Genomic DNA, 17,328 nt, shown 5'->3' on the forward strand with positions numbered 1-17,328 from the left:
ACCTGCACAGAGCCACAACAGGGACCTGCACAGAGACACACCAGGGACCTGCACAGAGACACACCAGGGATGTGCACAGAGTCACACCAGGGACCTGCACAGAGCCACACCAGGGACCTGCACAGAGACACAACAGGGACCTGCACAGAGACACAACAGTGATGTTCACAAAGAGTCACACCAGGGATGTTCACAAAGAGTCACACCAGAGCCACACAGCCCCACACAGGGTCACACAGTGACACACAGGGTCACACGGTCACACACAGTGACACACAGGGTCACACGGTGACACACAGGGTCACATAGTCACACACAGGACCCCAGAGGGTTCCAGACATGTAGAATCCCGCAGGAGCCCACAGGGGCTGCCACACACATTGAGACACAAACATCTGTGCAGGTTGACAGGAGCATGGACACTGTCACAATGTCCCCTGCACACCCACGGCCAGCAGTGTCCCTCCTGTGTCAGCCCAGGCACAGCCAGCACTGTCCTTCCTCTGTCAGCCCAGGCATGGCCAGCACTGTCCCTCCTCTGTCACCCCAGGCATGGCCAGCGCTGTCCCTCCTCTGTCACCCCAGGCATGGCCAGCGCTGTCCTTCCTCTGTCACCCAGGCATGGCCAGCGCTGTCCTTCCTCTGTCAGCCCAGGCATGGCCAGCACTGTCCCTCCTCTGTCACCCCAGGCATGGCCAGCGCTGTCCCTCTGTCAGCCCAGGTGTGGCCAGCGCTGTCCTTCCTCTGTCACCCAGGAGTGGCTCAGGGCCAGGCTCAGTCCCTGTCCCGGCCGGGTGCAGGGACAGCTGCAGGGTGGTGGCTGCAGCTCCCCAGGCATATCCAAGGAGCCCAGACCCCTGGAGACCCCCGTGGCAGCCGGGGCCATGGGCAGGGCTGTCCACAAGCGGCTGTGCTGGCAGAAAAAGCGGTGGCGAGTCCAGAGTCCCATGGAGAGTGACATGTGCCATGTCCTGCCCTGGCACTTCTCCCGGTGCCCAGCCCCTGCCACCCCGGGGTCCTGGGCAGGGGGGGCTCCGAGCTCAGTCCAGGTCAGTGTTCCAGGTCTGCTCCCGTGTGCCAGCACAGGGCAGGGCCTCCCTGCCGTCCCCAGAGGCGGGGGAGGGAAGGATTTAAATTGGGCACCTGCCTCCTCTGCTCACCTGGCTGGGAGTCGGCGGGAGGAGGAGGAGGAGGAGGAGGAGGAGGAGGAGGAGGAGGATTGGAGCCTGCCGGCATCCAGTCGCTCCGGATACACGGCCAGGAGGTAGGACGGAGCCCACCTGGGAGCCACCGAGGCCACCACAGGGGACCTGCACGGGAAGCAGGACCTCACCTCTATCCCAAACTCCAGCGTGGGGAGGCGGCGGCTGCTGAAACTCCCGGGATCGGTGAGCAGGAGATCTCCAGGCAGAACCTGGTCCTTTTTGGGAAGGGACAAAGTGACCAAGTAGTGCCAGGGCTGGCTGGAGCTGCTGCTCTGTGTGATATGTCTTGTGTCACCAATGCTTTAGCCAGGCTGGGATGCGGGAGGGGAACAGCCAGAGCTGTGGGACCCGCCGGAGCTCGCTGGCATTCAGGGCCAGAGGCTGGAGCAGTGGGACTTGTTGGGATTCAGGGGCTGTGGTTGGCATGGTGGAGCTCCCTGGGATCCAGGGCTGGAGCAGTGGGACTTGTTGGGATCTGGGGCTGGAGCGGTGAGGCTGGAGCAGTGGAGCCCACTGGTATCCAGGGGCCAGAGCAGTGGGATTCGCTGGGATCCAGGTCTGGAGCAGTGGGACTTGGGATCTGGGGCTGGAGGGGTGAGGCTGGAGCAGTGGGGCTCCCTGGTATCCAGGGGCCAGAGCAGTGGGATTTGCTGGGATCCAGGCCTGGAGCAGTGGGGCTCCCTGGTATCCAGGGGCCAGAGCAGTGGGATTTGCTGGGATCCAGGCCTGGAGCAGTGGGGCTCCCTGGTATCCAGGGGCTGTCACGGTGGGACTCCCTGGGATCCAGGGGCTGTCACGGTGGGACTCCCTGGGATCCAGGGGCTGTCACGGTGGGAATCGCTGGGATCCAGGGGTTGTCACGTTGGGAATCGCTGGGATGCAGGGGCTGGAGGCTGTGCCTGGCACGGTGGGGCTCGCTGGGACTGCGGAGCAGTGTCTGGAGCAGTGGGGCTTGGCCAGGAGCCCGGCGAGGAAGCGGCGGGCGGGTGCTGGACTGGGCTGGGGGACTGGGCTGGGGGACTGGGCTGGTGTCGGCCCGGACTGGACTGGACTGCTGTGATTTCCCTCCCCGGGGCGCCGGCAGGGCTGGGGACCCCCGCGCTCTGGGGCCACCCCGGCTCGCTCCGGCTGGAAAACCGCTTCCACCGGAGCCTCCTGGGCTGGGCTGCTGCGACAGCTCGCAGAGCCAGCCGGCCCCTGCCCCGGGAGCTGCGTGTGCAGCCCAGCCCCGGCATCGGGAGCCTGATTAGAGAGCTGCTAATGACAGGCTGCAGCTGGGAAACGGCTTCGCAGTGCAGGGTGTTCACACGACAGCCGTGTCCTACAAAGGTGTCACCGGCTCCAGGGTGTGACACCGCACTCCAGGACCCGGTGCCACCCCAGCAGGCGGCGCAAGCAGCCCACTCACCTCCCGGCTGCCCCTCGGAGCCGGGCAGGGATGGAGAGAAGCTGCTGCCAGGGGCTGGAGGCACGAGGTGGGACAGAGCCACGGGCAGGGTCCCCGGGGAGCAGGGGCTGGGCTGGGACTGCTGGGATGGATCTCAGCCCCAGCATCAATCCAATACCTAAATGGATCAAAGGCAGTGACTCAGAGGCTTCCCGACTGTTAAGTAAACAGTGGGAGACTTAAGCTGTGACCCTGATAACGTGTTAAACGTGTCATTAATGTCAGTCAGCAGAGTTTACGGGAGATGGGTGTTCCCGAGGAGATCCTCTGCGTTTCCATTCTGCTGTTTTTATAAGCACTGTGGCCTCATCACTGCACGATGCTGAAGATGCTGAAAGTTTGTTTACAGAGCTTCCCAAAAGGACCAGGTGACAACATGAGACATCTGGGAGTGGGTGGCATCCCTGCCTGTGGCAGGGGTTGGAACCAGATGAGTTTCAAGGTCTCTTCCCACCCAGATAATTCTGGGATTCCGTGATGCATCCGTGATTGCTGCATTAAATAATACAGAGCTCAGTTTTGCAGGACAGGAGGCTGACAGGATGGGGACTGGGGTCTCTGCCCACCCAGTGGCCTTTGAACTAGGAGAGACCCAGAGAACCCAGAGGGTCACCCCAGCTGCAGCAGCACAGCCAGAGGAAAGGTCTCCCTCAGCTCCTGCTGCTGCTCCTGGATCTGAACAGCCACCCATACATCCCTAAGAATATTCCCGCATCCTATGGACTGCCAGGGTGGTTTGGGATCACACAGCCTCCAGGAGGATCCACACAGACATCTGGGCTGTGCCTGGCACCACGTTCCGCCATGCTCATGGGTAGCCTGTGACCAGCACAGGGCCAGCCTGGGCCACTGCCTCAGAGGGCAGAAAATTGCTGGCAGCACCAGCCAGCACCTCTCTGGGGCTGTGGCATCGTGTCAGGAAGTGCTGCTGCCTCTCGGCATGATCTGAGCTTGGGAAGAGACCACCAGTGAAATCTGGCTGTCCCAGGGCAGCTCCAGGGAGCAGGGAGGGAGTGACGCTACCTAGAACACAGGTTAGATGGTGTTAAAGGACAAAGGAGCTATTTATTAAAAGGTCTTCAAAGGATACACCTTGGGCAACACAAAAGCCCCACTGTGGCTACACCCCAGCTGGACAATGGGTCATGACTTTTCACACTTTTATAAGTTTTTGTTCAATTACATATTGGGGTTAATTGTCCAATTACAGGTTATGAAGTCACATCCTCCTCCCAGATTGCTCTCCTCAATTCACTTTTGTTTGCACTTTCTGGGCCTGAAGCTGCGATGGTGCCCTTGGTTCTGGGGCTGGAAAAGGATTGTTTTGTCTGACTGAACTGTGAGGAGAACTTGCTGACACTTTATATGAAGTCCAGAGTTATAAACTAATGGAGCACAGAGTCTGGAAAATATGAAAGCTGAAACTTAAGGCATCAGGAGCAATGGTCCTGTGTCATGCTGGCACCTGGTGGCATCAGCCCAAAAGCAAGTGGTGGTTGTGTCACCCAGGAACAGAAGAGGAAAGTGGCTGAGGCCACAGGTCTGAGGCAGTGTCAGGCTCTGAGAGAGCGGGGGGTCCTCGGGGGGCTGCAGTGGGGCCAGGGTGTCCATGCTGCTGCGATGATGATTCTTGGTGTGGTGCGTGTCTGTCACTAACCCGTGCCGTGCCCTCAAAGCTCTCTGCCCGCCCCAGCTGCAGGCTGGCCCCAGGATTGCTGGGAGGGAGCAGCAAAGGCCCAGATGCCCCTCCCTGCTTCTCCCTGAGCTCCTGTGATCATCTCAGGGAGAGGCTGCCCCCACATCCCAGCCCCCTCAGAGCGGCCTCAATAAACGCTGCTGGTCCCAGCTGTGCTCCCGTGTTCCAATATGGGGAGGGGGTGACATGAATTTGGGGGTCCCAGCAAAGCCAGAGGGACTCCCGCATCCCCCAAGGGTCCCTCTGGTCCTCCTGGCAACCCCAAAATCTCCCCCAAGCCCCTCCTCACCCATGGGCACCCCCCCAATCAACACTGTTGGTCCCAAACATGGTTGGGGGTTCAAATTTGGGGAGGGGGACACACGAAATTTGGGGATCCCCAGCAAAGTCAGAGGGACCTTCACATTCCCCAAGACCCCCTCTCAGCCGTGGGGACCCCACTGTGGAAACCACACGAGGATTTGTGTCTTACCAGAGCCTCTGTTTGTTTCTCCCTCCTCAGACGTGCTCAGCGCCCCACAGCAGCAGAACCCCCCCCCCAGAGACGATGAGGAAGATGAGTGGATGCTCCCGGGACAACAAGCCGAGCAGCCCAGGGAGTAACCCGGCTGCAGGTGAGCACAAAGAGATGGGTGGGGGCGGGAGCAACTTTATCGCTGGAGTCTTCCTCCAGGCCAAGAAGAAGAGGCTGAGCATCTACGAGGCCATGATGAGGGGGCTGCTGACCCCGGGCACGGCGCTGGTGCTGCTGGAGGCGCAGGCGGCGTCGGGGCTGCTCACAGACCCCGCGAGGAACGAGCGGCTCTCGGTGAAGGAGGCGCTGGCTCAGGGGATCGTTGGCCGGGACTTCTACGAGAAGCTGCTCTCAGCGGAGGGAGCCGTGACCGGCTACACGGAGCCCTACACAGGACGCAGGATCTCCCTGTTCCAGGCCATGAAGAAGGAGCTGATCGTCAGGGAACACGCCGTCCGCCTGCTGCAGGCCCAGATCGCCACCGGCGGCATCATCGACCCCGTGCACAGCCACCGCGTCCCCGTGGAGGTGGCCTACAAGCGTGGCTACTTTGACCAGGAGATGAACCAGATCCTCTCCGACCCTGAGAATCAAGCAAGGACTTGCTTCGACCCCAACACCCACGAGAACCTGACGTACCTGCAGCTGCTGCGCCGCTGCGTGCCTGACCCGGAGACGGGGCTGCTCATGCTGCAGCTGATGGACAAGGGCTCCGTGCTCTACCAGCTGAACGAGGACGCCCGCAAAGCCCTGCAGGCCGCCCGCACCACGCTGCCTGTGGGGCTCTTCCAGGGCCAGAGCGTCACCGTCTGGGAGCTCCTCTTCTCCCGCTACGTCCCTGAGCACCAGAGAGAGGAGCTGCTGAGGAAGTATAAGGCAGGGACAGTGACCATCCTGCAGATGATCGACATCCTCACGGCCACCATCTCAGCAGCAGAAAGGGAGAACGGGGCTCTGGGCTCATCCACAGCCAACCCCAACAACGAGGAGAGGGCGTCACTCCCAGCTCAGGACACGCAGGCCCAGGAGCAACAGTTGAGGAAGTCCCTGAAGTCCGCAACTGTCCGTGTCACTGCCGGGGAGTTCCGGGGGCAAAACGTCTCCGTGCTGGACCTGCTCTTCTCCACATACATCCCTCAGGGGAAGCGGCAAGAGCTGCTGGAGCTGTACAGGGCAGGGATACTGACCACGGAGCAGGTGGCCACGGTGGTCACCACCATTGTGAACCGAACGGAAGCTGCAAACGCCGCGCTGGTGGCAAATGCCAGGGGCCCACACAGGGCAGTGGCAGTGGCTGGGGAGGATGGAGAGGATTGTTCGGCACACCTGGATGACGCCTTGAGGTCCACCACCATCTGTGTGCCAGCTGGGGAGCTGCAGGGACAGCAGGTGTCCCTGTGGGACCTGATCTTCTCCGACTACATCCCCGAGGAGAAAAGGCAGGAGCTGCTGGAGCTGTACCATGAAAGGCTATTAACTCTGGAGCAGATGACAACTGTTGTCAGCACTCTGATTAGGAAAAAAGAATCTACAGGCAGGAAATTGCACATTACTGTCAAGAGTTCCAGCAAGGACCCTGTGACAGCAGCAGGAGAGGAGGGTGACACCCCCACCAAGGAGGAGCCATGGAAAACAACCTTAAAAACCACAATGGTCGAGGTAGAGGCTGGGGAGTTTCGGGGCCACAAGGTCTCGCTGTGGGACCTGCTGCACTCCCACTACATCCCCGAGGAGAGCAGGAAGGAGGTGCTGGAGGTGTACAAGGCAGGTGAGCTGACCCTGGAGCAGGTGAAGACCATCGTCAGCACCATTGTCACCAGGGCAGCAGCAGCAGAGAGAGCGGAGCCAGTGGCCACAGAGGCTGAACCCACCCCCCTGCAAGAGGATAGGGCCTGGGAGGAGACCCTGAAGGCCACCACAGCCGAGGTGTCAGTGGGGGAGTTCCAGGGCAGGCAGACCTCCCTGTGGGACCTGCTTTTCTCTGACTACATCCCCGAGGAGAAAAGGCAGGAGCTGCTGGAGCTGTACCGTGGGGGGACATTGGCCTTGGAGCAGTTAATTCTTGTTGTCACCACTCTCATTAAGAAAAAAGAATCTACAGGTAGGAAATTGCACGTTACTGTCAAGAGTTCCAGCAAGGACCCTGTGACAGCAGCAGGAGAGGAGGGTGACACCCCCACCAAGGAGGAGCCATGGAAAACAACCCTAAAAACCACAATGGTCGAGGTAGAGGCTGGGGAGTTTCGGGGCCGCAAGGTCTCGCTGTGGGACCTGCTGCACTCCCACTACATCCCCGAGGAGAGCAGGAAGGAGGTGCTGGAGGTGTATGAGGCAGGTGAGCTGACCCTGGAGCAGGTGAAGACCATCGTCAGCACCATTGTCACCAGGGCAGCAGCAGCAGAGAGAGCGGAGCCAGCGGCACCTGTGAGCAGTCCCAGGGCAGAGCCAGTGGCCACAGAGGCTGAACCCACCCCCCTGCATGAGGATAGGGCCTGGGAGGAGACCCTGAAGGCCACCACAGCCGAGGTTTCAGTGGGGGAGTTCCAGGGCAGGCAGACCTCCCTGTGGGACCTGCTTTTCTCTGACTACATCCCCGAGGAGAAAAGGCAGGAGCTGCTGGAGCTGTACCGTGGGGGGACACTCCCCATCCAGGAGCTGCTCAGCACCACCAGCAGCCTCGCCAGCGACAGCCTGGAGAAGCACTTCAGGGCCCTTCCTGCACACACCATGGACCTCCTGCGCTCCGAGGGCTCCTACATCACGTTTGACCCGTCCCAGGAGCGCAGGGTGTCCGTGTGGGAGCTCCTGTCCTCCAAGCAGGTCTCCGAGTACAAGCGGGAGGCGTGTCTCGACACCTACCCCTCGGGAGGGCTGACAGTGAACAGAATCACCATCACCACCACCATCACCACCGGCCCCCGGCTGGAGAAGAGCCACCCCTGGCACCACTGACAGCGACCCGGGCAGAGGAGGGTCCTGGGCACGGGTGGGACTTTGCTCCCCGCGCCCCTCCGTGTGTCACCGCGGTGACAAAAACGCGTGTGGGCGGGGTGGGGCTCAGTTAAACTCCTGCTGTCTCCACTCGGGCTGTGTTGAGATTTCTTTTGCCCAGCAGAACTTGCCCAGAGGGGCTCCGGGGGTGTCCGGCAGCCTTGGGGCTACACCGCACGTGCACCCACCAAGGACAGGGACATGGGGAGAGAGAGTGCCCTGAGGGGGGGCAGGCAGAGACCCCAGGGCGGGGGCTGTGGGCAGCACCACCCGCAGAGGGACAGACAGCTCCTGCTCAGGACAGCTGGGAGCCCAGCCCTGCTGTGCTGGGGCTGTGGGACAAGGAGACCTGACCTGGCCCTCAGTTCTGCTGCAGGATGGGGCTGCAGAATCCCTGGGCTGCAGGATGGGGCTGCAGGGGTCCCTGGGCTGCAGGATGGGGCTGCAGAGTCCCTGGGCTGCAGGATGGGGCTGCAGGGGTCCCTGGGCTGCAGGATGGGGCTGCAGAGTCCCTGGGCTGCAGGATGGGGCTGCAGAATCCCTGGGCTGCAGAATCCCTGGGCTGCAGGATGGAGCTGCAGGGGTCCCTGGGCTGCAGGATGGGGCTGCAGAGTCCCTGGGCTGCAGAGTCCCTGGGCTGCAGGATGGGGCTGCAGCGTCCCTGGGCTGCAGGATGGGGCTGCAGGGGTCCCTGGGCTGCAGGGTGGAGTCCCCTGGCTACTGTCCCTGGGCCACAGGGGTCCCTGGGCTGCTGGGGCTTGTGGCACATGAGCACTGAAGGAGAGGGACACTGGTGCCAGGGCTGTGACCCCTGTGACAGTGAGAGGTGGCCAGGGGCACCCACAGGAGCAGCGGTGCCTCAATGGGGCACAAGGACACTGCACACAGGGCATGGGGTGCTGCTCCAGAGGGAACAAGGAACGACACTGGGAATTTCTAGGAAGGGAGCAGGGAAAAGGATGAGATATCCTGAGGTGCTTATTGTCCCATCCCATTGTCCCATTTCATCCAATTCCATTGTCCCATCTCATTCAGTTGTCCCATCCCACTGTCCCATCCCATTATCCCATCCTTTCCACTTGTCCCATCTCATTATGCCATCCCACTGTCCTCTCCCATTGTCCCATCTCATCCAATCTCACTGTCCCATCCCACCATCCCAGGGTCCCATTCCATCCAATCTCACTGTCCCATCCCATTGTCCCATTCCATCCAATCTCACTGTCCCATCCCAATCATTTTTCCCATCTCATCCAATTCCATTGTCCCATCCTATTGTCCCCTCTCATTGTTCCATCCCATGGTGCCATCCCATGGTCCCATCCATTTGTCCCATCCCATAATCCCATCCCACTGTCCCATCCCGTGAGGTCTCAGAGCAGCACAGGAACGATGAGGCACCAGGAAGGAGAGGAGGGTGAGTGGGCTCCTGGTGTGGAAGGCACAGCAGCACATGCTCCGTGTCTTCCCAGGCCCAGGGACAATGACCCCCATGGGTCACTGGCAGCCCAGGTGAGGCTGAAGGAAGGTGAGGAAGGTGAGGAAGGGGAGAAGGGGAGGAAGGAAGGAACTCTGCCTGCTCGGGGCGGCTGGACTGAGGATCTCCCGTGCAGGACGTCCGGGAGCTGAAAGCTCCAGTGGCCCCACAAAGCATTAGGAGTAAACCATGGAGAAAAACCCACCGGGGATACCGAACAAGAGGAGGCTTGGCTCTTTGGGTGGCTCCCAGAGCCACCAGCACCGCGGGGACCCTGGGGCGGTGCCGCCGCGTCCCTCGCCGTGTCCCCTCCGTGGGGATGATGCCGAGGGGGGCACGACGGTGGCACCGCAGCCCCGTGTCGCCGCTCCTGGCAGGGACCGGGCAGCAGCCGGGGCTGCGGGAGGGCTCGCAGCCAGGGCGGGGAAGGGTCTGCAGTGCCAGCTCCAGCCTGCCCGAGGCTGGGAGGGCTCCAGATGGCTCCGGGGACTCGGGCTGCACCCCCACAGGAAGCGCTGGATTTCCAAAAAAGCAGCTGAAAGAAAACAGGAGGTTGCGCGAGGGGAGAGCTGCATACATTTGCATAGTTTAGAGCTCGTTGCATAACGGGACGGATCGGAGCGGCCTCGGAACGCTCCCGGGGGCACGGAAGGGTCAGGCAGGGAGCCCCATCCCTGCGGGAATGTCGCACCGCAGCGGATCACCCGAAGGATCAGGTGTCGCATCACCGGGAAACGCCTCGGCTTTTTGGAGAAGAGTGGGGTGACAGAAAAAGCTCCAGGGCGGGACCTGACCTGCTGGAAAAGGAGCGGGAAAGCAGCAAATCCCTCGCTGTGCCCGCGGGAGTGAGTGGGAAAGCAGAGGGAGTGCCCACAGCGGCTTTCCCTGCAGAATGATCACAGAATCGTGGACCCATGGAACGGTTTGGTGAGAAGGGGCATTAAAGCTCATCCTGTTCCACCCCTGCCATGGGCAGGGACACCTTCCACTATCCCAGGGTGATCCAAGTCCTGTCCAAGTCCTGACTCGCCTTGGACACTGCCAGGGATCCAGGGGCAGCCACAACCTCTCTGGGCACCCTGTGCCAGGGCTGCCCACGCTCACAGGGAAGAATCCTGCCCTGGTATCCCATCTAAATCTGCTTTCCTTCAGCACAAAGCTGTCCCACCTTGTCCCCTGTCACTGCTCTTGTGGGAAGTGCCTCTCCAGGGACCCACACCCCTGCAGCGAGTGTGGGATGTGGTGCCAGCCTGGCCCACGACCTCCTGGCACCCCCAGCCCGCCCGGACACAGCCAAGGGGCCAGCAGGGCGCTCCCAGGCCAGCTCTGCCCGTCCTTTTCCAGCAGCCACAAACATTCTCTGGTGTCCAGCCCAGTTTCCTCATGTGCAAAGCCTCCATCAGTCCGAGCAGACCCGCTCCCGGCCCTGCTTGGCCCTGATAAGGCTGCCCTGGCGAGTTTATCTCCCAGCACATCTGTCCTGCCAGAGCTGCTCCTGCTCTGCGTTCCTCCCTCAGCTGGGTCTCTGCCCCTTCTCCGCAGCGAATCCATGGGGTTTTGGCATGGCTGGTGCTCAGGCTGCACACGGAGCCCTGGCTGGCACCGTTCACCCTCCCTAGGCAGCTGGGAGCACCCAGAGCCCACATCCCTGTGAGGCTGCTGAGTCCCACAGGCCTTTCCCTGTTAATCACTTCCACGCCGTGTGCTATTTGTGCAGTGACTGCGGGGCATGACTGCGCATTGGGGCTGCTCCTGATGGTCCCATGACTTTCTGCAGCCTCAATGTCACCTGTCCCAGCCCTCTGCGCTGCCTCAGCTCAGCTCTCCTCACCTGCTACTTATTGACAAAGCTGCTGATAAAAATATTAAATTAATTTGGCTCTGAGAGCCCATGTTCTGCCTTACAGCTCCCCTTCCAGCACACCCCAGCCCCCAAGGCACATCTCTGTCCCCCCCATGCAGCAGCCAGGCTGTCACAGGGGACAGAAGTTTCCTTTTTGGCTTCTGCTGCTGCTGCTGGGATCTCCCGGGGAGTGCAAATTGTCCTGGTTTGTCCCAAAAGCACAAAGAGAGAGCTCAGCAACGGAGCCCTGGGGTCTCCAGCACCTTTTCCCCAGCTCCAGAGGTCACACCTGACACCAGCTCCGTCTGAGACATTTCTCTCCGTGAAAGGTTTGACCTGGAAGATAAAAAGGAACAAACCAGACCAAGTTATGATGAACCTTTGTCCAGTTTTCCACTGAACTGGTTCCACATCTTCATCTTAATCAAAGCTCAGGAAAGTGTTAAAAGTTGTTGGGACAGGAGCTCCCCAGCTGTGATGTGACAGCCAAGAGAGGGTCCTGCAGCCCAGAGTCCTCAGGCTGGGGGTCATGGTGTCCTTCCTGCTCATCCTCCCTGCGTGGGAGAGGTTCTGCCAAAAGGGTGACACGGATTGTCCCCTCCTCACCTCCCCAGAACTGCCACCAGCATCCCCTCAGTGTGGGGAGCCTGGGACGGGGCTCCTGGGGCACAGTGGGGTCACAGAGGGCTGGGGCTGAAGGAGCCAGCAGAGATTTCAAAGTGAAACCAGCCTGCGGGAGAAGGGAACAGCCAAACGCAGGATCCAGGGCAGGGACACTCTGGGACTGGGGTCTCAGCCTCACACAGCACCAGCACCACCAAGAGCTCTGCCTGCCCAGCTTCCACCCCTGTGAGTGGGGCCAGGAGTCAGGAAATCCCGATCAGGGCCTTGTGGAGCAGCAGGGAATTCTCCCAGGAGCTGCTGAGGGCTGGCAGTGGCAGCAGGGGCTGGCACAAACCAGGTGCTCCTTGTGTGTGACAGCCACAGGTGATGGGCAAAGTCCGATAGCTGTGCCCAAAATCCAGCCAGTCTGCTCCAAATTCCAGCCAGCTCTGTCCAAATTCCAATCAGCCTGCTCCAAAATCCAACCAGCTGTGCCCAAAACTCAGCCAGTCTGCTCCAAATTCCAACCAGCTCTGTCCAAAACCCAGCCAGCCTGCTCCAAAATCAAATCCCTCTGTTCCAACATCCATCTAGCCTGCTCCAAAATCCCATCGCTCTGCTCCAATATCCAGCTAGCCTGCTCCAAAATCCAATCCCTCTGCTCCAACATCCAGCTAGCCTGCTCCAAAATCCAATCCCTCTGCTCCCAAACCCAATCCCTCTGCTCCCAGTTACAGCTGTCGCTCAGAACACAGCCAGGCAGCTCCCTTGGTTAGCCCTGCCCTTGGGATCACAGAATCATGGAATTGCTGAGGCTGGCAACCCTGTGAGCCCCCTGAGTCCAGACAGCACAGCCAAGGCCACCACTGACCCTGTCCCCAAGTGCCACATCAGTGTGCTTGGTACATCCCCAAGTGCCACGTCCACATGGCTGTCACCGCCCTAGGGGTGGCACTCCCCCCTGCCCTGGGCAGCTGTGCCAAGGCTGCACAGCCCTTCCCAGGAGCCTATCCCACAGCACTTTCCAGGAGTTTGTCCCTCAGCCCGTGGTGGCCTGTCCGTGGTCTGTCCGTGGTCTGTCTGTGGTCTGTCTGTGGTCTGAGGCTGTGCCCCTTCTGCCGTGCCCCAACTCCTGCCCAGCCTCCCTCCCATGCTGCCCTCAGCTGCCACTGCCTGCACCCCCATTCTGGGGCCAGAGCAGCCTTCCATCCCTTCCCGAAGCTATCCTGGCTATCCCATTTTTAACCGTGCCAAAGGAGTCTTCCATCCCTTCCTGGGGTGATCCTGGCTATCCCATTTTTAACCGTGCCAAAGGAGTCTTCCATCCCTTCCCGGGGCGATCCTGGCTATCCCATTTTTAACCGTGCCAAAGGAGCCTTCCATCCCTTCCCGGGGCAATCCTGGCTATCCCATTTTCAGTCGTGCCAAAGGAGTCTTCCATCCCTTCCCGGGGCGATCCTGGCTATCCCATTTTTAACCGTGCCAAAGGAGCCTTCCATCCCTTCCCGGGGCGATCCTGGCTATCCCATTTTCAGTCGTGCCAAAGGAGTCTTCCATCCCTTCCCGGGGCGATCCTGGCTATCCCATTTTCAGCCGTGGCCAGAAGAGCCTTCCATCCCTTCCCGGGGCGATCCTGGCTATCCCATTTTTAGTCGTGCCAAAGGAGCCTTCCATCCCTTCCCGGGGCGATCCTGGCTATCCCATTTTTAGTCGTGCCAAAGGAGCCTTCCATCCCTTCCCGGGGCGATCCTGGCTATCCCATTTTCAGCCATGGCCACTGCCAGCCGATGCCCTGATCCGAGCAGTGCCCAGGGCTCCGTGCTCAGCCTCACTTCCGCACACAGCTGGCTGCCCTCCCGCTCCTGGGAGCGCTTCTGGAAGAGCTGGAGACGTGTTTGCTGCCCAGCGGGAGCGCGGGCAGGGCCGGGACGGACAGAAGGAGCCGTTCCGGAGGCTGCAGCCCCCCTCCCGCCCCGCGCCCCCGGGGGGATGATCTCAGCAGCACCAGCTGTGGAAGCGCTTCCAGAAAACCGCTCTGCCCCTCTGCCAGGCCCGCTCAGATCCCCTGCTGTTGGGTTCCTGCTGACCTGCACCCCCCTAACCCGCGCACCTGAGCTAGCTGCTGACACCTGCGGGGTCCACACCTGCGCAGGCCATGCTGCAGGTGAGGAGCTGCGGGGCGGGGCAGGTTAAAACCTGGTGGAATCAGCCACACAAACGGATCCAGGCCCTCAGAGCCCCTGCAGAATCGTGCTCCGACAGATGGAGCAGCAGGAAGATGTTTGCCAGATCCACGGAGCCGCTTTGGCACCTAAACCTTCAACCTCGACGCAGAGCGAGCTGTGCAACAACACATGACATCATCACACCCCGGCCCCATCCATCAAACGTGGATAAAAATAGGAACACGCCGAGAGGGGCCGCCCGGCAGCGAGAGGGAAGGGAAGCAGGGAGCTCCCCCAGCCCCGGCACCTCCCAGCCCCGCGGAGCCAGCTCGGGGGGCAGCGCTGGGGTCCCCGCTCCTCCCGGAGTGACGGTCCCACCGTGCCGGGCTGTTCCCCCAACCCTGCGGAGCTGCCAGAGGGATAAAAGCAAACTGACCTCCCGACAGGGGCTCGGGAGCACCCACGGGTCCTGCCGGCTCTCAATCGGAGCACCTTCAGGGGCATCCACAGCTGGGACTCGGGTTAAATGATGCCAGGAGCTGCGGGGTGGCTGCACATCCCTGTGGGGTCACCCCTGCACACCCCTGAGGGTCACCCCTGCACATCCCTGTGGGGTCACCCTGCACATCCCTGAGGGTCACCCCTGCACACCCCTGAGGGTCACCCCTGCACATCCCTGTGGGGTCACCACTGCACACCCCTGAGGGTCACCCCTGCACATCCCTATGGGGTCACCCATGCACACCCCTGTGGGGTCACCCCTGCACATCCCTGAGGGTCACCGCTGCACATCCCTGTGGGGTCACCACTGCACATCCCTGAGGGTCACCCCTGCACATCCCTGAGGGTCACCGCTGCACACCCCTGAGGGTCACCCCTGCACATCCCTGAGGGTCACCCCTGCACACCCCTGAGGGTCACCCCTGCACATCCCTGTGGGGTCACCACTGCACATCCCTGAGGGTCACCCCTGCACACCCCTGAGGGTCACCCTGCACATCCCTGTGGGATCACCCTGCACATCCCTGTGGGGTCACCCTGCACATCCCTGGGGGACACCCCTGCACATCCCTGTGGGATCACCTTGCACATCCCTGTGGGGTCACCCCTGCACACCCCTGGGGGACACCCCCAGGTCTGGCCTTTCAGCCCCCCTGCACCTGCCAGCCCTGCAGGCTCAGCAGCACCAAGCTCCGGAGGTTCCGGTCCAAGCCCAGCCCTGGAGGGAGCCCAGGGTGCCTGGGGACCGGGGGCACAGGGGTGACAGAGGTGACAGGGGTGACAGGAGCCTCAGCTCCACCCCCCGAGTGCTGCCTGCCCGGGACCGTGCAGACAGAACTCGCCCCCAGCAGCAAATCCTGCCTGCCCGGCCTCCCACACACCACAATCCTGGATGGAAACCAAAACCTGGACCTTTACACCCGTAATCTCACTGCTGAGATCCCCCAGCTCCTCAGGCAGGGGCTCCGGGCAGGAAGGAGCTGGAGAAGGATGGGCTGGTGGCAGCACAGCCAGATGAGCTCCCTGCCAGCAGCATTCCCTGCTGGAGCCCTGGTGCCAGAGGCACCGGACCTTCCTGGGCTCCCTGACTACAAACTGTGGTGTGAGAAGGTGGGACCGGGCAGGGGGACAACCTGAGAGGGGCTGGCAGAGGGAAAGGGCAGAGTCTGGCACTAAAGGTCTCTGCAGCTGCCCCACACCTGGGGAGTCCCAATGGAAATGGCCTCGGAGGGGCTGGTGAGGGAAATGCAGCCAGCCCCTGGGCATGAGAATCATGAAATGGTTTGGGCTGGAAAAGCCCCCTGAGCCCATCAAGCCAAGCTGTCCCCCGCTGTCCCCAGCACTGCCAAGGCCACCACTGACCACGTCCCCAAGTGCCACAGGCACGTGGCTGTTAAATCCCTCCAGGAATGGGGACTCCCCCCTTCCCTGAGCAGCCGTGCCAGGGCTGCAGCCCTTTCCAAGAAGGAATTTTCCTAATATTCCACCTAAACCTCCCCTGGCACAGCCTGAGGCCATTCCCTCTCCTCTTGTCTCTGTTCTCTGGGAGCAGAGCCCGACCCCCCTGGCTGCTCCCTCCTGTCAGGGACTTCTTGGCAATGAGGTCTCTCTCCCTCCAAGCCTCCTTTTCCCCAGGGTGAGTGCCCCCAGCTCCCTCAGCCTCCCCTGGTGCTCCAGACCCTTCCCAGTTCCATTCCTGTCCCTGGACAGGCTCCAGCCCTTCAATGTCCTTCTTTTCCTGAGGGAGAGGCACAAAATTGCCCCAGGACTGGAGGTGCCTCAGCGGTGCCAGCACAGGGGGCTGTTGCCCTGGGCCTGTAGCCACACTGTGGCTGGAACAAGCCGGGGGCTGTTGCCCACCTGGGCACACCTGGACGCTCTGGCAGGGTTGTTGTGGTGCAGGGCAGCTCCGGGCAGGCAGAGCCTGGGGCTCTGGGTGTGGGTGTGGAGCTCTGTGGGTCCCACGGCCTCAGGACAGCAGTCACGGGCAGGGCTCAGCCCATGCTGCCTGCACTGCCCCGGCCCTGCTCCCTCTCAGAATTCCCAGCTGGAGCCCTGGGAGCAATCAGGGGCAGGCAGGTGCTGCAGGAGGTCACACTCCCCACAAGAGCGTGGAGGCCACCAGGATGGAGCCATTGCTCCTGTCTTTGGTGATTTGGTGGCCAGGACAAGCAGAGGAGGATGCACCGTGTGACTCCTGCCTGGAAAGGAACAGCAGGGCAGGTACTGCTGTGTGTCCCCCAGCAACAGAAATCCACGGATGGGACACTGAGGATGAGAAGGTGATGCTGGACAGGGGTGATGGGCAGTGGGAACACAGGAGATGGTCACTGCTGGGGGAACACCCATCCAAAGAAGCTGAGGATCCCCACACCAGGAATGCTGCACTCCAAGTGACCAACCTTGGACAAGGAGATCCAGGGCCCAGCCAGCTCCTGGTGCTGGCTGGGATTTATGTGCCTCAAAGGACCTTAAGGATTCCCGCAGGAACTGCTGGGCTGGGCCAGGCCATGGACATGGGAACCTCCAGCCATGGATGTGTCCCCCGTGTGGGTGACAAGGCGTGGGAGATCCCCAGAGAGCCTTGGAAGACCAAACCTTCCCCCCGGAAAGCCGGAAGCAGCTCCCCAGCTCAGACCTGAGCTCACTGTGTCCCTGCATCCCTGCACCCCATTTCCATCAGTGGATCCCGAGAAGAACAGCACAAGGGCTTGAGCAGGGGCCAGGCTGTGTTCCATCAGCTGCAGCTCCTGGCAACCCCCAGCGCAGAGCCTCTGGAGCCAGAAGCTGCAACTGCGTCTCTGGTTAATAGCCCTCAATCAATTTCTCTCCCACAAATTTGCCTAATGGCTTTTTAAAATCCCTTTAAAATCAACTTGGGCTGCT

General features: G+C 61.3%; 1 protein-coding gene across 1 annotated transcript; it reads left to right on the forward strand.

Moving 5' to 3' along the window:
- Positions 1 to 2,759: 2,759 nt before the first annotated feature.
- Positions 2,760 to 8,519, forward strand: LOC146768522 (epiplakin-like). The gene has a single exon (XM_085574102.1). The coding sequence runs from the start codon at positions 4,677 to 4,679 to the stop codon at positions 7,812 to 7,814; it is 3,138 nt and encodes a 1,045-aa protein (XP_085430228.1). The 5' UTR covers positions 2,760 to 4,676; the 3' UTR covers positions 7,815 to 8,519.
- Positions 8,520 to 17,328: the final 8,809 nt, after the last annotated feature.

Source organism: Lonchura striata, chromosome 2, assembly GCF_050655825.1.
Source record: "Lonchura striata isolate lonStrDom1 chromosome 2, ASM5065582v1, whole genome shotgun sequence".
Classification (NCBI taxonomy): Eukaryota; Metazoa; Chordata; class Aves; order Passeriformes; family Estrildidae; genus Lonchura; species Lonchura striata.